At 33.7% G+C, this 27,527-nt stretch overlaps 1 protein-coding gene across 1 annotated transcript in view; it reads right to left on the bottom strand.

Moving 5' to 3' along the window:
* Positions 1-24,329, bottom strand: part of LOC110997842 — a 54,632-nt gene extending 30,303 nt beyond the window's left edge. The window contains exons 1-2 of the mRNA XM_022266189.2: positions 24,183-24,329; positions 2,976-3,118 (exon numbers count right to left, since the gene is read on the bottom strand). Of these exons, the coding sequence (XP_022121881.2) occupies positions 2,976-3,110 (135 nt within the window). The 5' untranslated portion in view covers positions 3,111-3,118; positions 24,183-24,329. The remainder of the gene's footprint in view (positions 1-2,975; positions 3,119-24,182) is intronic.
* Positions 24,330-27,527: the final 3,198 nt, after the last annotated feature.

Here is a 27,527-nt window from a genome sequence, read left to right as displayed (position 1 = left end):
GTGGTAAATGTAAAAGAAGATGGCTGTGAGTAAACTCTTGTATCAAGAGTTTGAAAAACATGTATAGAATTTAAATAAGCGATATTGAAACTTGTCTAAAAAACGCAGCACGCAAAACGAACGACCAAGCTTTTTTTACAAATGTATAACTAAGTCGTGGGAATATAACCAGATTAATATTTATCATAAAATGCTTAACGCTCAATAACTGATAGCGGGAACAAATATTTGTCAATGATAGCAACAGCTTCCTGTAGTCATTACCTTTGGGACAAAAATGGAGTGATTTAACGTAAATATATTTAAGATTTTGTATTTATATGTTTATTAAATAAACAATAATTATTAACTGTTAATAATTAACCAGAGCAGTGTAGTGGCTTCTAGCCTAGTGGCTTCAGCGTGCGACTTTCATACCTCAGGTCGTAGGTTCGATCCCCGGCTGTGCACTAATGGAATTTCTTTCTGTTATGTCTGCATTTAAGATTTGCTCGAACGGTGAAGGAAAAATATCGTGAGGAAACCGTAATGTCTTAGATCCAAAAAGTCGACAACCTGTGTCAGACACAGGAGCCTGATAACCTACTTGCATATTAGATGAAAAATGATCACGAAACAGATTCAGAAATCTGAGGCCAAGACCTAAAGAGGTCGAAGCGCCACTGATTTCGCTAATATTTTCCAAACTTTCCCCGATGTCTTATATTTCCTTCGTCTTCCCTTTTTTCTTACCATGGAATATGCCAAATACCTTTTTGGCACATCTGCCATCACAAATGCGTGTAGGATGACCGATTCCACTTCAATCTTTTCGATCGTGTTACCACGTCTGGAATTTTATATTCGTATTACGCTGTTTTTTACTATGTATTTATTTTAAACCAATAAAACCGTTTTGGCTATCCATTTGGCCCATTTATTTATAATTATTACTGAGTGTTATATGTAATTAATATCACATTTAAGCTTTAAAAGGAAGTTCACAAAGATATTTCCCAAGCATTAAGATTAAGTTCCCGCGATTACTGCGAAAGTGAGCAGAGAAAGGTGAGTAATTAAAATGGTTCGCAAGGTTAATGTTACAATAATAATTCGAAATTTTGTTAAATATAACTAATATTACTCGAGCATTCATTAAAAAAATTGACGATCAATTGGGCAATAAAAAATAACTTTAATTTAAGGCTAAGTGCGCCAACAAAATGCTGCCAAGAAAAAGAGAATTAAATTTATGTTATAAATGGTTTTATGTCGTATACATGATTAAAGTTATAAATAGCACCCATGTTTTGTAAATTAATAGATTATCCTTATTCTATATATATATAATAGAAAAGTACTATATATATATATATATATATAGTACTTTTCTATATATATATATATATATCTGTGTATACATTGTGCAATGTTGCCGCATGAAAGACAAATTTCTGCCTGTTTGATTGATTACAGTTGTTATCAAGTTTTGTGACCCAAAACAAAATTTCGCCTGGATTCATAACGGAAGCAGAAGTAAGACCTTTCAATATCGAGATATTGAAAACGTAAGCATTATCTTTTCAATTTACTGAACGGAAACGATTTCTAGTATATTAAAAAAACATTAGTACTAAAAGCAAGGAAACCATAATAGCTCAGTATTTTGCAAGAGCGGAAAGCGTATTTGCAGAACCACACGCAGTTCAACCATAGATAATATTTACTGAACCATAGACCATAGACACTAGAACATTTGTATTGATATTTGTTTGTCTTGAATACAAAAGAATAAGAAATACGAATACGATCAGCAAAAGAATACTTTTAGTTTCAGTTTTTTTTATTTGTATATTTTCTATTTTTATTTTTTTTTCTTATCTTTCTAATACATACTATGTTTAATGTAATCTATGTTTATATGTGTATCTAAAAAGTTGGTCTGAATAAAAGGCTATATTATTATTATTTATTTACTAAACGACTAATTATCAGTTCCAAGATTATATTTTTTAATAAACTAAGAGTTGGCCGAGAATTTGCGCTAACCATGTATCTTATAAAATTGTTACATCGTTAGGAGGCGAAAATTACTTCTCGAAAAGTGCACACATGACATTCCAAAGGTAGTTTCGTGTGGAGAAGAATGGGAAAGAAACTCCATACTTACTCTATTAAAATAGAATTTTATACATTTTTGTAAATATTTTTATAAATTACTGATTAATGTTAAGTTGTTTTTTTGTGTATGTATTGTATGTGATATAAATGACAAGAAAACTTGGAGAATGTCCAACCAAATCTCCTAACTGGGTCCAGTCGAGTTTCTTATTTCCATAAGTACAGAAAATTAATATGTATTTCTCGTTATATATGATTATTTCCATTACGGTGGTAATTTGTTGGTTGAATGCGTTCTTGGCAATAGATAAGTGCTATTTCTCTTTGTTATTAGCGGGTCAACCTTTCACCAAGGTCAAACTAAAGTTCCTATGAATGTTTTGTCCTTTTCACTCTCGTGACCATATAACTAAATATTTATTATTTAGTAAGGATTTAATCGCTGTGCCAATATAAAAACTCTTTCACAAGTCTCTATTACTTGCGATAATTTTCCAATCCCACCCCGCTATTTATTCTCTATCTTCTTCCCACTGGGCCATTCGAAGAAAGGGTCTTTTTGACACATCTGTCATCACAAATTCGAGCAATGTGACCGGCCCATTTCCAGTTTAACTGTTTTGTATGTGTTCGTGCATATAATAATACTTAGTAGCGCGAGTAGTATTAGACTTACTTACTTTGTATTGGTAAATCGTTCTTAATAATGCTAATTAATAATTAACCATTTATAAAGTTTAATCGTCGACGGTGAGTACAGTCAGTCATTCTTTATAAATGTTATGTAATATCAAATACGGCATTCGGGAGTATACTAGATGTAACATGGAAATGAACACAAAGTGATGCTGTTTTCAGTTAGTGGTGGTACTTACGGTGCGATTAGACAAGTCCCCAACGGAGTCGTGGCGATGATCAAGGCTGCCGAGGCTGCAGCAGGACGCGGAAGACGAGAGGCTGACGGAGTCTGCGCGCGCGCGATGCGGTGACACCGCTACGTGCTTCAGCATGCCGTCACCTGTGGGCGACATTATTTTCGTTATAAGCATACAAAAACCCGTCATTTATTTATTTCGTAATCCTTCAAATAACATAAATATTCTAACAAAAAACATATTTATATGTTCGCAGAGTGAATTCACAGTAGCGATAATGTGTATATTATGTGTTAAATATTATATTATCGTATTGGCATAGTCTGTAAGGATAATGTATGTATTTCTGTAATAAATAAATACATCTTTGGCGTTTTCGGCCTCTTCTTTGTTTTACGTGTCAAAGGTACGTTACCTAATTATTACGTCAAAATTTTGCTCCATTTTTCATGGGCCGGGCGCATATGACTCGTCTTATATGATGATGACATATGTATATAGACAAGTTAATCAGTCTAAGGGCCTGTTTCACAATGTATGGATAAAGTACCAAATAGCAATGCAACACATAAATTATTCGAAAGATAAAAGTTCCTAGTAAGATATTTCGCATTTCATGACAAATAGCGCTATCTGACAGTCGTGAAACGCAAAAATACTGTTTATCCTACCAATAAGTAATAAATAGTCCGGATAGGTTCTAAATAAGTTAGAACCTATCCGGACATTGTGAAACAGGCCCTAAATATTTCTTTCAAATAAGAGGTTTATAAGTATGATTTAGGCGACAAATATATCTGTATGTTGATTGTTGTGTGGATATTTTACGTAGGTACGAAGAACTTTTATTTAGTAGCTGGCATTTTTTGTATCTTTTAAGTTCATATTCAAAGTCAATATTAGCGCACGTGCGCCCGCCATTGTTTGATTAGGGTCTGACCATTCCAGGAAGGGCTTGATTGTATCTCGCTGCATAGCAACGCGAAGTTTAAATATTATTTATTTAAACATAGATGTCGCTAAATAAGAAAAATATTTTTTTCATTATTTATTTTATTTAATTTATCAGCACTTCGTTACATTACAATATAAAATTGAACATAGTTAAATGAAAAGGAGGGCAACTGGCGGCCTAATCGCTATCGAGCGATCTCTTCCAGGCAACCACTATGAATAAAGGGACAAAAATGTATTAAATTTCATAAGGTAGACAAGAAGTATAAAAATACATATTACATATAATAAGAAGAAAAAAACTTAAATATTACTATACATCAATTAATTCTTTTTCTTCGTTTGTACAAGACCCGTAAACCTTCATGGCTTGATGCAATTTTTTGCGTTAAGTAAAGCAAAACAATTATTGTTTATGAATCAAATTCATAACCGACTAGCGAGTCATAAAGGATTTTTTTAGAAACTGATCTCACACGTCCTTCAATTTCACGTTAATTGAATTGAAACAAATATAATGTTGGTAATAACAAAGGCGTATCCGGTCGCATCTGCTGAACAATTGGTTGTATCTTTGTTCTACGTCATTAACATGTGCAAAGATGCTGTGAAGATAGTCTTAGGTTAGAAGATTCACATCGACGGATTCATATATTTTTTACCGTTTATTTGTTATGGCTTTTAAACATATTACCTGTAAAGATTTATTGAAGTTGCCAAAAGTACATTGTAATAATAAGACCTTAAAAATAGAATAAGGAGCTTTGGTTTAATTAATTTTTTACTGTAATTTCATTAGTAATTAAAATTGCATAAATTTATTAAGAAATTCTTAATAATAATAATAATAATAATAATTTACTTGAGTATCAAACGATGACGCGATAGTCTAAGATACAAATTATTTATAAAAATTCATTGAAAATAGGCAGATACCTAGTTTCCATATATGCCAGCTGTGTGCCATATTTGACTACATTTATTTGGACAAATGCCGTAATATAAACAACCAAGAGTTTGTTTGTATGACCTAATTTGGATTGGCTTAAATGTTAACATTTATTGCAAGCTACAAATGTTGTAGACTGTTCATTTAGAATAATATCTTATAATGAACTAAAGAAACACTTTTTTAACGGATTGAAGCTATATAAACTTATAATTATTTTACATAATTCTAAATTTTTCCGACGTTCTTTACAGCGTGCGTGGTCACGGTGACTAAAGACAAAAGGTGTTAAAGGCAGATGCGCAGCTTGTTAAAAAGTATTTTCTTTAAATGTGTAAAAGTTATGTTAATGAAAGAAAATACTAGATAAAAAAACAATTTAAAAGTTCCTGTGACGGTGTACCTTTAACGAAATATTATAGAATTAAATATAGTTCTATCTATAGATAATAACATTCCCTCGATTGCACGTTTAGCTATATAAAGCATAAGCCAGAACACGTCAAATTAATCTCAACGCGTTTCCAAACACAGAAATGGAATGCAAATTGATTGCAAATAAACCATAAACCGTATATCAATTGTATTTACAGGAAATGGGTGGGATAATTCTAACCACAGATTATTAAAACTTGCGTACAGAGTGAATTTTAGTGTTGCTAGTATTTGGCACTTTGAAATGTTATTAAATAAATAAACATATATTTCATTGTTTTTATTTAAAACCGTTAGTATTTATCTTTAATTTCGGTTGATATAGTAACAGTTATTACTTTGATTTAGATAGGTTCGATTTCCGAAGGAAACTATTTTCAAAGTAAGTTATCTTGAAATAAATGTAGCATATAACTTAACTATTCTACGTTCTGTATAAAAATATAATAAATAATTATAATATTCAATAATTGAATCTGTTTGATCATTTGTCAATTTGATAGACAAGTAGGTGAACAGCCTCCTGTGTCTGACACAGTCGTTTTTTTAGTTTCCTTCACCGCAAGCGAATGATAAATGCTTTAATTTTGTTGTCGTTCATAAGTGTACTTGTTTACCTATATCAATGAAAAAATTTTGAGTTTGAGTTTTCGTTCATAAAAAATCCATAGATGCACAGCCAGGGACTGAACCTACGACCTCAGGGAAGAGAGTCACACGCCGAATCCACTAGGCCAACACCAGACACCCTGTATACGTTAAAGAATTTAAAAATCGCTTAATTCAATCAAGATTGCGGACGGGAAATCGTAAATGACCGAACATGTTTACGAAACAGTAAAATGTTAAATTAATGGAAAGTAATATGAAATGTTGTAGTTACCAACTCAATAATCTTAAACCAGAGTAATTAGTAAAGTGTGTTTCTGCAGCATCGGCTGTACCAATGATTTAGTCTTTTTAACAAACAAGAAAAAACTTGGCGATTAAAAAGAGTGGCAGAGAGTTTATTGCCATTTGCCTGTTCTTCTCATCCGTTCTACGCCATTGATTTGAGAACTGGCAGTAAATGTAAAATTAGAAGCATTTATTGTATATTTCTTTTTTTTTGACGTTCATAAGTGTACATAATGTTACCTATATGAATAAATTTTATATTTGTTTTGATATATGCATTTTACTAAGTTGTAATACAAATTTAAATTTTATATATTTATTTCTGCTATAGATATTAACTTCGGTATACTATTAGAGAGGGTAGATAAATATCATGAGAGAGAAATATTTTGACTCTCACTAGAGAGTCAAAATATTTTTTCAGTTTTTTCCATTATTTAACAATAACGACTCGTAGAAATAACAGGCCCTAGGACAATAAGTACTAGCGGTACATGATTCAGTGCACAATTGCAGACATTAATCAATTGTAAGAAGCGACCCAAATTGTTTAATCGACTGCATAGCTTGTTGTATAATAGTGATTTCCTAGTATCCGAAAGGATGTTAATATCCTGGTATTTTCTTACGATCAACTTCCCAATACCAGATGGATATGATTTATAGTCAAAAATAATGGGGCACACCGCCAGCATGAACAATTGCAGATGGACAAAGAGGGTGAAGAGCCACCAGGGAAAAGAAAGAGAGGTCGCCCTCTTGGAGCATCGTGGGCAGACGATCTTAAAGAAGTTGGTGAAGTTTGTAAGATAATGCTCAAGTTTCTTGGAAACCTATATTTTGTAAAGATCAAGCAACAAATGTGGCTTAATTATTATTATTAAATTATTAAAAATAGTTAGTCTATGGGTTTTAGGTAGAAAATCATTAGTGATCAATGCTTAAATAAAGTCTACTAGGAAGGAAGACAAGGATTTACAAACGGATGCTTTCATAACATGTAAGTATACAAAAATTTTGCTTGAGAGTTGTGTTGGCGTGCGACTCTAATCCCTGAGGTCGTATGTTCGATCCCCGGCTGTGCACATTTACCATTCCATCGAACAGTGAAGGAAAACCTAAAGACCCAAAACGGGGTGTGTGAAGCACAGAGTCACCTACTTGCCTATTTGATTGACAAATGAAACAGTTTCAGATATCGGCCTAGACATAAAAAAATTGACAAGCAATCATTTACATAAATACGAGCCTGTAGTAATTGAGTAATATACAAATATCTCTTTATAAAGTATCGCCTTTATTAGGTCACACATAACGCATACATCTTTAATATCATATTACTGAAAGCGTCAGTATCAATCAAAAGACTTTCACTAGTGATTAAATTTCAGCTTAATATAGGATGCTATGCTATTTATGATTTTTTTGACGTCAACGGCTTATAATTTGACGGTGCAGCACGAAAAAAACATGACGCATGTGGCGTTATTTCGCTCTTGACGCATGCGGCGTTACCTGGCTCTGAGGCGTTCTATTTAAGGCTTGAAGTGCAAGCGAGAGCGCGCATACCAGCTTTACCGGTCTTACCGGCTAAATATAGTTTTAAATATATATATAGTTTTTTATAGTAAAAACTAAAATTGCGAGTGCTTAATTCTTATTGTTTTTTTGATGTAAAATTTATGTTCACAGTAATTGTAATATTTTTTATAATATATCTTGTGAAATGCTGTAAAAACACAAAAACAACTAAGCAAATTAAAAAACAACTTTATTCAAGAAAAATAAACATTACCGATAATGTATAGGTTCCGGCAAATTAGGCCATAATGGCAAAATCTTAAGTTTTTTACCAGCTCAATGCGATGGCCTAACGGGTCACTTTTTCTAAATGACATGAAAGTAATGAGGTCAAATTTAACTAATGGTATATCTCGGTACAACGGAAGTGTCTAAAGTACGCAAAAAACTGCTACTAACAAAACGAGACTTGAATAATAATTTTAATCCACGAATAATATGTAAATATTGTGGAATAAAGAAATGGACGCACTCAATGCCAGAGGGTTTTAAAAATTGGTACACTCTTTTCTAGAAGAACCTTATGTCGCATTGGTTCTGAAATACTTTAGTGGGCAGCTGGTTCCACATAGTAATGGTGGACGGCAGAAAGTGCCTTACAAACGCTTATTTGTGGAACGTCGGATGTTCATGTGATGCGGGTGGAATTTCGTATTCTGCTTCGACGTCCGATGATGAAACTGGTATTATCGGTACACCTCTTAACACTCTTCGTGGTTGTAGTAGAACTATCTCGAATCAAAATATTTTTAGCATCGTCCACCCACATCCAATAATTTGAAAATAAAATAGTCAAATCGTATTTCTTTAACAGAAGTAGTGTTGGTCTAGTGGCTTTATAGTGCGACTCTCGAGGTCGTAGGTTCGATCCGGCTCAGCACCAATGGACTTTTTATATGCGCTATTAACATCTGTTTGATCTGTGAAGGAAAATATCGTGAAGTAACCGACATGCCTTAGACCCAAAAAGTTGACTACGAGTGTCAAGCACGAGAAGCTAATCCTATCAGATTGACAAATGATCATGAAACCCATTCAGAAATCTGTAAGTTAATCTGAAAGTTACATTCATAAAAGGATAGAAAGTACTATCGAAAGGACATAGACCAGTCACAGATAAATTATCTTTTGAATTCTGATCACGTGCTGTGAGACTGTGGACGTGCGTGTACTGTTGTCATCCTACTATCATTATCTATGGCAAAATCTATTTGTCAGCTAAGGGCAATTTTGTTTAAATTAAATACTGATGTATTTAATAAATGAATACAATATTTGTTTAGATATAATCGTATATAAATATATATATATATATATAAAACTACGAATAAAATAGGAAATACTTCTTGTAACCTATTATTAACGTTATTTAACAATCACTAATTATTGCATGTGTAAAATGGAATGACAGATGTCAAAGTAACACAGATTACTAAGTTGGTACAATGGGAGCGATGAACTGATGTATATTTTCTGTGGCTGTAGGATGATGTATTAGATACTATTTGAAAAGAGATTATAGATTAAAAATTCTCTAAAAAAAATAAAAACAAAATTCCTGAACGTAATGAGAGGTGCACGCTCTGTTGGTTGCGCGGTATTTATCTGAATATTAACACCGTCATGCACGACCAATACTCCATTTTCTACTTATAAATCATCATTCGAAACACTGACATATAAAAGTGAAATTCGAATGATTATCTAGAGAATGGAGAACGCGGCGTTAAAGATATATATTATGATAAAATAAATATTACATCAATAAGAAAATCAGAAATAGAAAAGAAGAGCTAGAAAGCACATAACTGGTGCCGAAAGTGCAATAAAAAAGAAGACAATTTAGAAGGTGAATAGACCAACAGCAAGAAGGTACATAGCAAAGAGTGGCACAGTACAGACAGGAATGGCGGGATTTGGAGACCGCTTTTTCCGAATAAGGGCACACAAAAGGAATGAGATAGCAATATAAATGTTTTTAAAGTGTAATATTACCTGAAGAAAAGGATATTATTATCATATTTGTAGAAAATTAAAGTATTAACGTATACGTGTACATATATTTTATGTAATGGTCTCAACAGCGTTTACCGAGGTCTAAATATATCGTAGAACACATCATTATTCAAATTTAAAATATGTATTTTATTCTTGGTGCAGTAGATCATTATTCCAGACATTATACAAATTCACTGTAGAGAGTACGAATTCAACAAAGATTTGGCCATATTTCTTTGTAAATAAACTGCACAATACCTTACCTCATTAAAACCATAGAGTACAGAGAAGTAAGATCTCTGTAGACATCGATCATCTTCATTTAACACAGATAATAAGCCCATTGTTTCACAGATTATGAAAGATTATTATTCGTATCTCGTGTTAAACGATCTCGCATTGGTAAAACAATGTTTGCCAGGGGAATATCAGCTTTATGGTTATATACAGAAGGTCATTGCTGCTTAAAATGCTATTGTCCTCGCGTACAGGGATAAAATATTTATGAATTAGCAATACCAAGAAGAGAATGAACTCGAAGGCCTTGAAGGGTTGTGTCAGTTTTATTTAATGTTTAAACAATTTATTTAACTTAACGTTCCGGTAAAGGTTTTTTTTTATAGAACAGGGGGCAAACGGGCAGGGCTCACCTGATGTTAAGTGATACCGCCGCCCATGGACACTCTCAATGCTAATGGGCTCGGGAGTGCGTTGCCGGCCTTTTAAGAATTGGTACGCTCTTTTCTTGAAGGACCCTAAGTCGAATTGGTTCGGAAATACGTGGGCAGCTGGTTGCACAATGTGGTGGTGCGCGGCTAAAAATGCCTTGGAAAACGCGCAGTTGCGGAACGGCGGACGTCGAGGTGATAAATTTCTCATTTCGGAAATTATAATAATCTGTCTTAATAATATTATAGTTTAAGTTTATTTACAATATTCTGATCCAACATAGTAATTGAGTAGTTAGTGCACTCGGACGTATAAATGCCGAAATTCATTACAATTCAAATCAAATCAAAATCATTTATTAATTTAGTTAACACAACGTTCACTTATAAACGTTAATAAAGACGCATATTAAATGCTTATAATTTTACATATACTGCCAGTTCCCAAATCATGTAGAACGGAAGAGAATTGGAAAACTCTCCACCACTCTTTAATAGATAAGTTTTTTGTTTGACACAATGTTTGTAAGGAGCTACAACAATTAACACTTGCATTGAAGAGAAAATGTAAGCATATCAACAACCCAAGAAGAAAAATGATAAATAAAACAGACTTAATCTGACATCCATAAAAGGATTGTAGGTCTGTCTATCTCTAAATCTTAGATACACAAAAAAGGAATAATACGAATTCATTACGGTGAGAAATCAACACATTGCTTGGTTGTGTTTTTACGTGCACTGATTGTACGAGTCCTTTTCTCACGACGTTTTTATTAGGAATCCCGTTTAGCCTGTATTGTATTGAACTAGTATTTCACAAAAGGTAATGAAAGTAACAATGCTAGATATAAGAACACTTTCGATTTATAGAATTTTATTTGTTATTGCAATATGTAATTCTTAAATTAAATCCTATAGTTTTTTTTTCCTAATTGAATGAAATAAACAGATTTTTAAATCTTGTTGCTAATCTATTCTGTTGTTTATGAATTGACGTCGAATATCCGAAGTGGGATGTTGAAGGGCCATATAAAAAAATTAGACCACCTAAAATGGCACACTTACTCTTTTGAAATAGGATTTATTTTATATAATAGGGAAACGAGACTATAGACGCCCAAAAAGGGCAGTCATCGCAGCCCATAGACACCCATTTTTAGTGGGTGCGTTGCCGGACTTCGAGGTAAGAGTACGCTCGAATTTTGAACAGTTGGAGGTCTCATCTCTCATGGAAGACCCCCACCGGGAGTCGATTTCACAGTTCGCAAAAGTGTCTTGTGAAACGGACTATAGATTTCCAACCATTAAGGTGATGTTGGTGGAATGTAGAATTCAATATTTGTATACATTACTTAGTTAAATTATATGTGAAGACAATGTACATACATGCGCACGGGGACCCATTACAGCCGAGCTACACTCATCAAAACAGTCCGAGCTAATCTGTCAATCCCCAATAGCGAGATTCTTTAAAAACGTATGGGCCTGGTTTTATATTGAAGAAGTAAATCAATGGAGTGGTTTATTCCTTCTCGTCTTACTAGTTTTTACAATTAAGTAATCTCTGGAAGCAAATTTTTTTTTTCGTTACTTAAGGTGTTGGGCATAATTATTGATGACAGTTATACATTTTTCTAAAAACATATAAAGGTTATTCTTTATATGTGTTATTAGTATCGTGATACAATATAATGTTACTTTCACATATGAAATATGTATAGATAATTCTTGTCATTGTTCAACTTTCATTTTTGTCATTACGCGACATTGCACTGACAGCTTTAAGACTAAAAAAATTGAATTTCTAAAAAAATACCGTTTACCAAAACTAATAATTAAGTAACAAAACTAAGTAAGTAATATTTTAGCCATAATCTTATATATGCTATAATATATTTTTGTACTATTTAGTTCTTTTTGAAGTGAAACTTCTTAAGGCGCATTAGGGTAAAATTTTACGGAAAGTCAGGAATATATGTATATGCAGCGCTTTTGTCGAAGAAAAGGGATGGAGCGATTCGAGAGAGAGTGAGAAAGGGAGATCAAGAAAAAATATATGCTATTGGTTCATGTATTCGTTTAGTAGTTACATATATGTTAAAACTTTAGATGGCAATTCTGTCGCATAACGGCTTGTGCAGTAATCGCAATTTGTTAAATTTATATTATCATTAGTACGTACATAGGGTGTAAACAGTGGGAAGAGATATACAAATACATTAAGTGAATATATACTGGTACATGATCATCTGTTGGGGCTTTTACCTTAGTAATAATTCATTTACAAAGAAGTGTCACCACTGACATATTGTGTTCTTTGTACGCACGCACTTTTTTTTTAAATATTGCGTTGCAGGGATAAGACGACCAGAATCTCTGCTATTCAGAGACTGGGTTAGCAAAGCCCATTAAAATTAACTCCTGTTACAAGACCTTGTTAGAGGGGTCCGAAGTCATCCTCGCATTCTAAGAAGGAGAAGATAGACATATTCTCCTATTTACTCCGCGTCTTCTAACTCGTCTTCGTTCTAGAATCTAGAGCGAACTTTTCATATTTAATATTGTCACTCGTTACGTAATCCATGAGATATTGCGTGATAGATATGTCAAGTCTATGTACCTATGTATTATATAAGGTCATTATGTACTATAACATGTTTCACGACAAATTATCGTTAATGTCACGCAGGTTGCAAATAATAATAGTCAATTACCAAGTAAATTACTTTATTTTGCCTGTGATTGCTTCAATCATCTTTCCGGTGACGTACCAAGTTTTTATTCCATAAACACAATTATTTAACAATATTAATAGTTCCTAAAAGGCGGGAAACGCACTCGCGACCTCTCTGGTATTGAGACCGGCTGGGCACCAATGGATTTTCTCTCTATGAGCGCATTTAACATTCGCTCGAATGGTGAAGAAAATTATCGTCAAGAATCCGACATATCTTGATGAAAAAGTCGAAAAGTCAGGCACTGGAGTCTAATGACCTTGCCTATTAGATTATGATCATGAATCAGAAATATGAGGCTCAGACCTACAGAGTTTTTACCTACTGATTCTTTTCAAAAATCTATTTCAGTGTCATTACAATCAATGGGAATCGTAAGATTTCTCATAGAATAAAAATTGTTGTGGAAATACTGCACATATCAGCGAGGCGATCGAGTTAGTCGAGCTTCAATTAGCCAATTAACCAAGTCCTTGTACGCTTCCCACGGTTTCTGTCTTTTTTATTTAATTGCTATATGAGTTTTATAGAGTGCCTCACTATTTCTGTCTTATTGTCTTTGATAGATGCTATATCATTGCTTCGTCTTGTGTGCACAGTTAAACTTCAATATAAAGTAATAAATAAAGTAATTTTTATTTATTATTTATTTATTTAATTAGTCCTAAATGTAACTGTAAAAATAGATTACTGGTTTTTAATTTATTAAATTACCTATTTGTTAAAAAAACAATTAGCGTAACTAATTCGACTTAGGGTCCTTCAAGGTAAGAGCGTACCGATTCTTGAAAGGCTGGCTACGCACTTGCGAGCTTCAGGCAATGTGTGAGTGTAGGTGCTCTTGTTACATAAAAAAATAAATTTAATAGTAATGAATAATATCTATATAAATATAAATGAATGGCGAAATATGTGGGCCAATGCCAGTATTTTTTTTATATTCCTTAAACTCTGAGTAAGGAGAGAGACTAGTTTTTGGAGAGAAAAATAGAAAAAAAAAATAGTTTTATTAAACACCTTTCTAGGTTTGGTAGCAAAATGTTCCATATTTTTAGTTCGAAGATTATGTTACCTACTAAATTAATCCAATGAACATATATACTTTAATTTTATAGAAAGCATAAGGCTCACCTGTTAAGTGATAACGCCCATGGACACTCACTATAGCAGAAAGCTTGCAAGTACGTTCCATTATACGTTAAAAGATTTACAAATAAATCTAATATAATAACTGTAGAATTAAGAGCAAGTTTAAGATGATTATTCAGAGCGGAACATTTGATCTTTGATAAATGAACAATGACTGCTCGTTTTTCGTTCAGCGATTTGCATCCGTTATTGCGTTTGCAGATAGAAATAAAATCTGAAGAAATCCTTTATTACGGTAAGATTTACCGACTCTATCAATCTACTTACTAATCCAATAAGATTATATATGTATTAATATTAATAAAGTTAACCGTAGCCTGGACCCTGATTCTTTTAGCTCAAGATTATTGCAATTGTTATAGGTATATAATAATAATAATAATAAACGGCTCAAATATAAGAGTATTTCTACTTTAATTTTGTTCTCTTTGGAGTAGATCTTGGGCAAGTGCATAGGCGCTGATTAAAATATTTAAGTTGGTGGTACATTGAACCGGTGACCCCAGAGCTGGTACTTCCATCGCTCAACTACTAATAAGTATCGTAATACAGCGAGGCAATGGCGTAGTACTACAACAGAGACCAAACTCTATAAACAAGGTGTACCAGTAGTATACCTATAGAGCCAGTGGTATACAAAGTGTAGTACCTATTTAATTATTTTTAATATTCTATGCTATGAAGGTTAAGATATTCTAAATATTGTATATGTGTGTGTTGGATAACAATAAAATAATGTTTTTATCAAGTACCTACATCTTTTTGAGGAAATCGATATTTTCGAAATAAGAGATTCTAATATATTTTTGAATAGAAAGCAGAATTTACGATAGTAAATTATCCCAACATGTCAGTAAAAGTATGCATTGCCCTGACATCTAGATCCCTCTACCCCCATCTCATCAAAAATAAGAAAATCTAGACCCCTATGCCTATATTGTTTACGTAACATTTGAACGGCCCCCTATCGAAATAGCAACTCATATAAAAGTTAACATCAGTTAAAATTTAACTCATAAATGTCAATGATCGCGCCTAAAGTTCTATTTAAAGTCATAGATAAACCATAAATTACAAAACCACGAGCTGATAAAGATTTATAGCCTGTGGGTTCGCTGATAAACCATAGAGAATAGATAAAACATAGATTATTTACTACGTTCGTAAACATTCCCAATTTTAATATCGGACGTTAAATATTTTGGAACCATTTTAGATTTCTTTTTTAATATTTAAACTTTGATCAATGTATTTCATGATACAATTATATCCAATAGACATTAGTACTATTAAACTAAAAAAATATTTCTTTTGGAGCCTCCTCCGTTCTGTAGCTGAGTCCAGCTCTTTGAATAAAGTAATGGACACCATGTAACCCATGGACACCTACAACGCCGGGACTTGGGGGAGTCAAAATGACCTTTAAGGCCTGCTCTTTGAAGAGGCCTTCAGAGCAGCAGCAGATAGTTCCACAAAGAGCAGCGGGGCGGGGGCCTTAAAAACCGGTGAGTTTTAGAACGCCAGGTGTTGTGATTGAAAAGATAGAAGATTACAATTTAACGCGGAAGAATACTTTAAAGGATTTAGACACTTGCATAAATAAGACAATTGTTAATAGTATATGTACTAGTCTTATATAGATTTATACATCTATAAAGATGATTACTTAAGGATGAGTAATGCCGGCAGCTGTTGGCAATTGAAACAGTCGTCGGCGCCATGCTACCGGCTTCAAGCAATCTTACGAATTAAACTATCAACAATCACGCCTGTATTCAACATCTCGACATGTGCCTAGATATTTTATATTTCAAACATATACAGTATTTACAATTTTCTTAATCAACCGCTGGCGAAAAATAAAAGACTACCTAAATATTCAAGTCTTTCATTCAAGACCCATTTTTTTCTCTTTGGAGTAGAGACTCAGTGTAGTTCAAGTGGACAGTCGCTAATTAAATATTTAAGTAGATATTGCCGGTGACTCCAGAGTTTACCATCTAAAAAAATACAAACGAAATTTCTATGTATTTATCAATTTTTAAGTGAAAATACTCAAGGCTTCTACACAGCCGGCAACTCACTTAAAAAAAAGTGTTCAAGCTGTCTTGATAACGTTACTTAATAAAGTTATAGGGTCTCGTGTTCAGAACAGTTCAGATAAGATCATCAGATGTAAGTTATGCCGCCGCAAATGAACTTTTCCTTAAGGAACTAAATTGGTTCGGAAATACTTCAGTGGGCAGCTGGTTCCACGTGATGGCGCGGCACAAACTGCATACAAACACTCAGTAGTAGAACGACGATGATGAAACTCAGCTGAACACTCTCCGTGATAGAAGAAGATGCATGATGATCAAGATGCATCTCAGTAGAAGGTGCAGAGTAACCCCATAACAGAAGCCACTAGGAGGGATTGGTTTTCGGTCATTCTTCTTTTTAACGGTCGTTGAAGTTTCTTTATAAGTAAAGCCTTGGTCGAAATACCGGTAATACTGGCGGGAATTTCTACAATTTATGGATTGTTAGCGTAAATTTCAACACAGACTGCAAATGTGCAAATTGCAAACACGTTTTTCGCCTTGATTATTTAAATTGACAACGACTTCAAAATATGATGGGTTATTACGACATAATAATAGGCTGTGGAAACACAAAAATCTTACACAATAACACAGCTCAGAATTTTTATGTAAAAAAATAGTTTAATCAAACACGACCTCTTTAGATCTTGGCTTCAGATTTCGACTTTTTGGGTCTAAGGCAAGCCGGTTTTAAATTTGCACATAAAAAAGTCTTTTAGTCACAGCCGGGGATCGAACGTACGACCTCAGGAATGAGCGAGTTGCACGACTTTACATTTCAAAAGTTTGGTCTATGAGGCAGAGTACCTTTAACTTTGGCAGCATTTCCTAGCTGTAGTTATGAATTTAGATTTAAATATTAATGCCATGCAAATAGCCCTTATCAAGCATATCAGTTCAAATACGAACGGGTTAAATTTAACCCAGTTATGTTTGGTTAGTTATCTTAGTTAAATACGGGTTTTGGATCAAACTGCTATTGAAACGTTTTCAAAGTTATTAATATAACTTAAACAACCTTTATACATATGTAAAAATAACAGACAAATACAATGACAATACTATGGATCACTGATTTTTTGACATTTGTGTGACAGGTGACAGTAGTCTGATCTGTGTATCTTTATATGCTACATTGTAGATTTTTACCGCCAAAACCGTGTTTTCCCGCTGATTGTTCACGATGTCAGAATCCTAATCCTAATCAAAAAAATCCTAAAAGAGTCTACAACAGATAAAAACTATTAGGTAGTTGAAAGAATCGAGTGACATTTATCTCTTTTATAAGTAATTTAATACATTGATTTAAGGAGAAAATATGTTTTTTGTTATCTCAAATATTTTTTTCTTGACAGTGATCCTTCTTTCCCTGTAGGATACTGTAATGAGAAAAAATAATAGTAAACCCCAAATAAAGAAAAGATGCGCACGCGACATCGCGTGAGGCGTGAAACCGATTTCTAAATCGTACTTTCACGTTGTTTTTGTTAATTTCCTTTAATTACCCGCTAATCAACGGTTTCGGAAGGTCAATGGGCCGTTATAGGACAAGCCTTGGTTTTGTTTGCAACACTTTTTGTTGATTGAAATTTCTTGTCCTATAAATGCCGTGAGCCGTGTTATCTTCATCGTGCTACCCTAATCCCTTAAGTCATAGGTTCGATTCCCGGCTGTGCACCAATGGACTTTCTTTCTATGTGCGCATTTAACATTCGCTCGGAAGTCGACGGCTTCTGTCAACAGCAGGAGGCTGATCTATTCTATTAGATTGACAAATGATCACGAAACAAATACAAAAATCTGAGCCTCAGACCTAAAAAGAGTTAGGTTCGAATTGGTCCAGTTGTCGAGTTGTGCGGTAACATATATTGCGATTCATTTTTAGTTATACGCAAAGCTAATAAAAAAATATCTAATTTACACTATAATTATATCAATACTATGGTAAAGTACAAACAATGGTAGGGTTCATGTGCACAGGTGATAATTACAGAATGAAGATGGCGACTGGTAGATGGTACCGGTGACCCCAGAACTAGTGGTGATGGCGTTCTGTCATCGCTCAACGGATAAGTATCGCAATCCAATGGTGGAAAGGTGCTGCCAAATGCTGCCAGCATTAAAGGTGCAATGCCTACCTTTTTTAATCTATGACGGATAAGAATATTATAAATACCCCTATTACCTATTATATTGTAATGAATGAAACCGTATATTATTAAGTTCAATGGAAAATTAATAGTGTGATTAAGTACTGCCAATATTGATCTTGACCGCATGAATCATGAATGACGACTAGAGATTTTCCGGGAATTTTGACGCCAATGAACATCATCACCGTTACTTAAGACTTCGTAATGAATTATTTATGCAAGTTACACAAATATGTCTTCTGAAAGCGGCCGTTCAAGTTTTACGTAAGCATTACAGGGGGAGGGGGATTTTCTTATTGGTCATTACGTCAACAGTAATTATTTACTTTTTTTATATAATAGGGGGGCAAATGAGACTGCAGGACGCCCAGAATGGGCAGTCATCGCAGCCCATAGACAACCATGTTTAGGATCGCATTTGTATAATTGGAGGTTGTTCAGGGAAGACAGGGAATCTGGTTAGCAACAACCAGTCAGTTCAGGTTTCTACTTGACCTTGACGTTCGACTCCATCGGGCACTCAGCTGTGGCGATAATGTGTATGTACAGGCAAGAGACGAACACAGTCCAGAAAACCCATGAACTGACGGAAGCAACATTAGAATTTGGAGAAAAATATACTTTTGTAATAATTGAGAATTAAACAGACTTTTATTGTTCATTATAATTAATGTGAACGAACCTCTTGTGCAAAAGCACTCGCCATTTCTGCTACACATTGCATTTTTGTGAGAAATTTGACACAATGCACCCGAGTCACACGCCCTGTGTGGCTCTTTCGACACCTTGTGTCAAACTTAGAAGTTTCAACTCTCGATACAATATTGAGCGGTAAAACGCGATATTGAACCGAACCAAAAATATGTATTTTTTTAATAGAACAGGGGGCAAACGGGCAGGAGGCTCACCTGATGTTAAGTGATACCGCCCGCCCATGGACACTCAATGCCAGAGGGCTCGCGAGTGCGTTGCCGGCCTCTTAAGAATTGGTACGCTCTTTTCTTGAAGGACCCTAAGTCATACATAACAAAGGAATTTCATATGAAATTCTCACTGCTAGACTGCTATCTGAGTAAAAATGCATACAAAATATGTTGAATATTTAAAATCCTCCTTTGAAGATATTGTTGTATCTCCAAACGATTTTCCTTTACCCTAAGAGTTCATGTGAAATGCGCACTTAGACAGTAGAAAGTACATTGGTGCACAGCTGGTGTTCCAACCTCAGTAATGAGAGTTGCACGTTGAAGCTGCTGCTGGCATTTTTATCAATGTAGTGGGTGTCAAAATGCCAATCAACGTAATAAGGGGCGGTTGTTTGATAACTCTGGAATGTCGGTTCTAATCCTAAATAAACATATCGTTATCATAACCATAAAGTTTTCAATATATTGTAATAAAAACATATTTTTAATTTAAAATGCAAACGAAAATATAATTATGATAATAATAAAAACATGTAAAGATCTAATGGTGGCGATTTATGATTGGTCGAAAGACGGATCGCTTGTCTGTGATTGGACTAGAGATGCTGTCCAATCACAGTCAAACGACAGATGTTTCGTAAGTTGAACCTTGAACTTTTTATTCGATAATTTGTAAATTAATTTTCACTTGTAAGTAATGACTTCAAATGTAAGAACAAAGCCTGCAATTTTCTGAATAACTGTATTGAAAAACAATTGTTTTCCCATAAGAGAAAATAGAGCAATGTACGCCAACAATCATGTGACATTCTACACAAGAGCTATAACTGCCTGTATTTAATTCATTGCTTTTATGGTATTAATCAGTTATTAACAATGTTATCTGACGCAAAACCGACACTGGCAGCCGCGTTTACACTAATGTTTATTGGTACTGAGTATATACCTCCATGTTGACCAAAACTCAAAAAAACCATTATTCATATAGGTAACACAATGTACACTTATGAATGTCAAAGAGATATATATATATATAAAATGCTTCTAATTTTTCCTTGACCCGTTATCATTTGAGTTCACAAATCAAGGGCGTATAACGGAAGAGAAGTACTGGCAATAAACTCTTCGCCAGTTTACACAACGTTTGTAAGGAACTGCAATCATTACACCATATCCACACATATAAACGTCAACACTCAACAGATAAATGATAAATTGATTTTTAATTTACATTTGCTACCTGTTGGCAAGTCAAAGGTGTCGTCGGAGTCGGGGGTTCCTAAGGGCCTTTTTTGTCGGGAAGAGGTACTAGTGATGATAAGCGCGTTTTAGTGTGACGTCATCGTATAAAGCCTCGGATTGTTGGTTCGAAATTTATTAGAAATCGGGCAGTTTTCCGAGTTCCTTCGACTTAATGACGCGTAACAAAGTATCCAACACACGAGATTAATAGCAGATCGTTTCAGAATAATTAATTATTCTGAATTTAAAATTAAAATGATTCATCACGCATTTAATGCGATTATCTGTTTATTTCGAATTACGATCACGAAACGCTGTTCACGTCACCATAATGTTGTTCCAAAATAATGTTGAATGCATATTGTATTAATATTTTTGTCACCTCATTATTATGCATGTTTCGTGCAAAAATGCGTGTTAGATATCTCAAAAACCCAACAGATTTTTTGGACTATGACTAGTGGAATATTTCGATATGATTTAGTTTCCGATAAATTTCTAGACGTTTATGAACCCATGTGCTACTCGAGAGACTCGATCATCATTGACAAATATTTAAAGCGGAATCTGGAGACACAGAGATGACCCTAGTATAGGCCAGCGTCTATATGTGCTACCATATATGTCATTTACAAAAAAAAATCGTTTTTGTCGGTTGAAACTAGGCTTTTAACAACTGCTTGTTCCATAATGAAATTCTAATTGAAAAACACGTTAAACTGTAGCTATAAAATAATTTCAATTACCAAGGCGGCATGACGTTGAAGAACAATGATTCTTCGTCGAATTGAAACAAGTGAATTCCAATTTTACGATAAAACAAAAGTTCAAGTAATTGTATGAATTAACTTTGAGTGAGATTCAGAGTCGTCTCAACTACCAATGTGGTTGCCCAAGGAGGTACGGTAGGGCCTAATAGTCTTATAATCTTTGAGTTTACGGGATTGAAGCTATGTATTATTATAAACTTATAATTAAGTATGTTAAAAAAGTGTTTTCTTTAAATTTGAAAAAGTTATATTAATAAAAGAAATTTATCGTGGCCTTTTTTAATATTGTCCTGATCAATATTTACATATTTGTAATGGCTTTGTTTTGTTCCATTAGTTTTTTCTCAACTATATGTCTTATGTATTTTTGCACATCTTGCTTACCCCATCTAATTTAATTTTTTTCTCACTGTGGTTGCCTGGAAGAGATCGCTCGAAAGCGATAAGGCCGCCAGTGGCCCATTTAATTATATCAATTGTATTATATTACCGTATGCTAGGAAGTGTTAACAAATATATCGCGTTTTTGAGATACATGAGAGTCATAAATCGTGCAAAATAAATACTAAATATTATTGATTGATACATTTCGATTTTATTACACTTTCAGTTATCTAGTAACTAACAGTTAAATATTATTCACGGCCTTTTTAAACCCCAATGTCACGTGGATCTATAAATACTTGAATTAAAAACTCCTTTGGCCTTGTTTTCAACATGGTAATATGAAGCTATACATTGTTAGGTCCAGGCCTTCATATTTTAGCATTTAGTGAATTTAAATGGAAACAGTAATTCAGCTGAAAACCAGCAATTTGCGGGAGGTGGTGGAGAACAGGGAGCGCTGATAGTTTCTCATTTCATAGGCTAAAATAGGTAGGAGAACCAGTGGAGTGAGTAAATGGAAGTAGAAGACATTAATATTAAACATATTATTAAAGCCATCGAATAGCATTAAGTTATAAGAGATCACATACTGTGTTTTATTTTGTAAATCTATTTTATCAACTGTCTTACATGTTAAACATATAATATGTAAAACATTGAAATCAGATTCGTGTATAAGCTACCATAGATAAGTACTATTTTTAGTATAGCAACTCTTTTTAGAATTACACGTTTCGAAGCACACAAATTGCATGAATCACCGCGATGATTGTTTTACATGCTAGTTGAATACTAGCAAATAACGCAAGGACAAAACATTGTTGTTATACCACATTATATAAACATAACGGAACTTGTTCTTTAGTATCATTACGATCAAAATAAAAAGATCTTTAGCCCACACACGCTTCTCGAAGGGGCTCTTGCCTCTTTGGGATGTAGTGCGTACATAAGGGGTACCCCAAGCACACGTCAGACAACAAAACTTCTATTTCAAAGTACAGAAAGGTATTTCGTACTACATAGAGTATCGCAGATGTAACAATAAAACAGTTTGCTATTATGTATTACTTTATAACATACTACTTAGCTGACCTGGCAAACGTCCTTTTGCCATGTATATCATTTATGGTTATTGTGCCTCACTTGACATATATAGGTATAGTGTGTCGCGGACTTTTTTGTAGATATTTATAAGATCTACAATTACTTAGAACATTTTATAGTTCTATCTTTAATAGTTTAGGCAGGGTACGCAAAATAAGTAACTTTTTTGGTTGATTTTTTACACCTTGTGTTCGAAAAACCCTTATATCTTACGGAACCCTATTTTTGTTCAAAATTAAATATAGCCTATATTACTCGTGGATAATGTAGCTTTTGAATGGTGAAAGAATTTTTAAAATCGGTCCAGTAGTTTATGAGCCTATTCATTAAAAACAAACAAACAAAATTTTCCTCTTTATAATATTAGTGTAGAAAAGTTATCCCTCTAACAACTAGACACAATATTTGGCTGGACTTCGAGTCCACAACGCTATGCGTTCTGCTGTTACCAACTACGACAGTACAGTTCATATATCATAATATTTAGGCATATAAATCTAAAGTTTCAATGTGCGAACCTATGTGAAAAAAAGAAAAACCTTCCCCGCATACCTCAATTTAAAACAAAAATACAGCGCTTAATACTCAGTATTCATATTCATGAGCTTTACAGACGCTTTATAAAGCTAATATTAAGTAGTCCAAAAACCTAAGTGATTGGATCAAGAAAGTAGTTCAATGACTCAGAAGACCTTTATAAAATACCTTATGTTGAAGCGGATTTTTGTGATTCATGCTTGCAGTTTCTTAGGTGTCGTCATAGTATGCAATACATATTATCATAACTATGCCCAAAGTCGCTATCCAGAACAATACAAAGTTTAAAAAAACCAAAATGTTTCAATTAATAAATTGCAATGTACAATTTCATTTTTAAATGACCCAAAAGTAATCTTATGAAAAATAATTAGAATATATATAACTTTGTCAACAAAGTCAAATAATCAATACGCTATTTCAAGTCATTAAGCAAACAGACAAACATAATTATATATATTTAACTTCAAACTTATAACACCCGTCTTCCGCATAAGGGTTTTAAGAAAGTCCTTAATTTACTTTAAGTAGTCACTACAAGGTCAGTAAAGGAACTATCAATTAAACAGCAATTAAAATTAGTAGCGAAGCCCTTTATGTGGCTAACCGACAATGCTAAAGCCCAGACTTACCAAATAAAAGAATTCCGAATACAATAAGCACAAATCAGCCCTCCAGGGCGTCACTCAATCAACAGAGCACATGTCACAGAAACACGCACATAATCAAGCGCACGATACGACAAACGGCGCGACACAACTATCGCGCACGACGGTTCGGCGCGGATTGCGGACTGAGCTTCGCTTAATCTCTACATCTCTCGAAAAACCATTGGCGCTTTACGTTATGCGCTAAGCAAACGTTTTATTTTGAACTAAATAATATAAAATCTAGGGCTTTATAAAGAAAAAAAAATGTATCGTAACTTACTAATATATTATCAACGCATAGGTAATCTGGGATTTGCCGTGAGTATAATTAATATGAATTATAAAGTTTAAATTAATCAAACAATAAACCGCACGATTTACGTAAGCTAAAATATTGGTGTGAACTAAATATTAGAGTTTTTAAAATCAAATTACAAATTAAGCATGGGGTTGTATTGATATATTTACATTTAAATTATGATTATTACAATTTAAGGTAAAACTTAATAAAATCGAAATGTCGTTTAATCTCTCAAATACAGCTTTAGCTTTACCACACTCTTACTTGAAGCGCTGCGGCGCTTAATGCATTTACATAGATCGCTTGCGCCTCACCCCGCGCGCATGCGTTGATGCGTTCCATGAAGTTTGTTTTCAATTCAATACTAATGGCGCGTAAATTCTAATCAGATTACTTATGAACGGAAGCCTCTTTATTTTAAGTATTTATGGTGTGTGGGCCACTTGAGATCAAAGAAATATTGTTACAATCCAAATCGACGTAATGCATCAGCGATTTTACATACGTCAGTCAATATCTAATAACAATACATATTTTCGTCGGTTCATTAGTACTTTTTATTTCTAAGCCCATAAAACCACTATATACTAATATTATATCTTATGTCGCAGTAAAGTAGTTGAATCAGAGAGTTAATTGAATCTCTAGACAGTTAATTAATGATCGAAATTCAATTAAGTCGCTAGCATTCTGATTTAAATAAAGCAGCGGCGAAACATTTAACTATCTGTCTGATCGAAAGCTAGCGTGTTGATTAATAATGTAAAACAAGATAAAAAAGAAAGAGACCAAGTCATCATAGGTTCGCATGGTCAGCGAAGTCACTTGAAGTAAGAAATTGGTAAGCAAACAATTAAAATATAATTTATAATTACATAATTCATATCTCCCGGGAACGAATTAAATGCATACAAAACAACTGATTAGTATTTATAAGTGTTATCAAGGTAGCTGAAAACTAAATTAAAATACAACTGTTTAATTAATCCACCACTAATTAATTCTCATACGAAATCAGATTTAATTTATTCGTTGTTTTTATACGCATTCCTTGATGCGGTTTTGTCTTGTTCTCACAGGTGAAACCTGTACGCAGACCGCAAGTATGGTGTTATATTATATTCGATTAGTTATATCACTTATAGAGCCTCTGACTGTTATTTTACTGCACTTTAAAACTGTAGAGCAACTATTCAACATTCAATTTTTTAATGAATCAACATTCAGTTTTTGTGTTGATAATATCTCCATTACAGATACCGGCAAACTTCTTGAACATTAAACAAGGGAGTGGGGGAAAGTTTGCGCATCGTATCGCAGCGCGGGACAGAAACGTCAACTTCGATCCCCGGCTGTGCTATACTTTCTGTCTATGTGCACGTCTAACATTCACTCGAACGATGAAGGAAAACATGATGAAATCGGTTTACCTTAGACACAAAAAGTCGACGGCATATATACATAATATAATATAACCAATATAATAGTAAAAGGGTAATATTATTAATAGGGTAAAATTAAATGAATATAATATATTAAATCAGTGGCTACAAGCCACTAGGCCAACACTGCTCTTCAAATACCAGAACATCAACATTCAATACAAAAAAGGCCTAAGTACCTGTGACAATATTTGACACAATATGTGTCTATACATAACACAAATTGAAGCAACTCTTTTGTCTACTACTATGGAGGAAGTAGTCACAATATGTATGTAAATATAATAACTGCTTTGTTACGCTCATTACTCAGGCGATCACGTGCGCGATAGGAGTGGCTGAAGTACTGTAACAATACAATTGTAAAAACACATAATTGGATGGGTATACTGCAGGCAGATTCAGCATCGCCTATTTCAGCCCATACAGACGATACAGCACCCAAAATTCTTCTTAACGATTCATTGAAAAGCCAAAAATCGTGTACATTATTTTTTTATTCGATTATACCACATTAGAGTAATGCCATATCTACAGTTTATACAAGCTATCTTTTCTAAAATATATTACAATTATGGTTATAATGTAAGCATAAACTAAAATTACTAGTAAAATATCGAAAGAGGTATTAAGCACGTAATCCTTTTGTTTAAATAGATCAACCCAAACAATATATGTAATTCTTTCCGATTTATTAGTCGTTTAAACGTTTACGCTCTGTGCTGAGTTAGTTAATGGGGTAATTAATAATTCTTCTCTTAAGAAATTCATCGAAATTTCAAAAATTCTTTCACCATTTGAATGCTAGGTACATGATACATCACCACTGAATAATATTTTAATTGCCAAAAAAAATTAGCATCCCTAGTAAAACTACAATAATGTTATCCAAGGTGTAAAAAAAGCCTATAAAATTGATTTCATCGCATGCACTGCGAAAACTATTGATTATAGAACAAAAAAAAACCACAATAATAAAAGACATCTAAAAAAAATGTCCACCCGTTCTAAGCCGAAACGGGCCGCTAGTATTTAATAAAACGAACATTGAAATACAAAGCGTTTGAAGATTCGTTCTAAATTACGCATTTAGCCCCTTTTTAATTGTATTAACAAACTTGCTGTTTTCCAAACCCCTCCAACACGGTGAGTTGCCAAATGCAAATTTTTTCCAGGCTTAACGCCTCACTAACCTATTGCCGTAACTGCACAACAGTTATATGGTCTGTTTGTTTGGTCGTTTTCTTAGAAATAGATTTAAGAAATGTAAATTAAATGCAATTGTAATCTAATGTAATGTAATTGAAGTATTTCCTAACCAATTCTTCTTAGGGTTCTTAAAGAAAAGAGCCTATATTCTAAAAATCAACGTACTTGTGAGCCTTCTGGCATTGTGAGTGTCCATGAGCGGCGGTATCACTTAACATCTCCTGTCCGTTTGCATATATTGCATAAAAAAGAGAAAGCCTCCCCAGGATTCCCTGTGTCGTGGGCAAGCTAGGTTCTTCCATTTTACATATATTTTTTTTGCTTTTTAACTGCAGCACAGATCAAGCATGCACTACTTATTTTTTTATTTTATTT

The sequence above is a fragment of the Pieris rapae genome, chromosome 12 (genome assembly GCF_905147795.1).
Source record: "Pieris rapae chromosome 12, ilPieRapa1.1, whole genome shotgun sequence".
Lineage (NCBI taxonomy): Eukaryota > Metazoa > Arthropoda > Insecta > Lepidoptera > Pieridae > Pieris > Pieris rapae.
The sequence above is the reverse complement of the archived record's forward strand: the minus strand, read 5'-3'. Positions and strand labels throughout refer to the sequence as shown.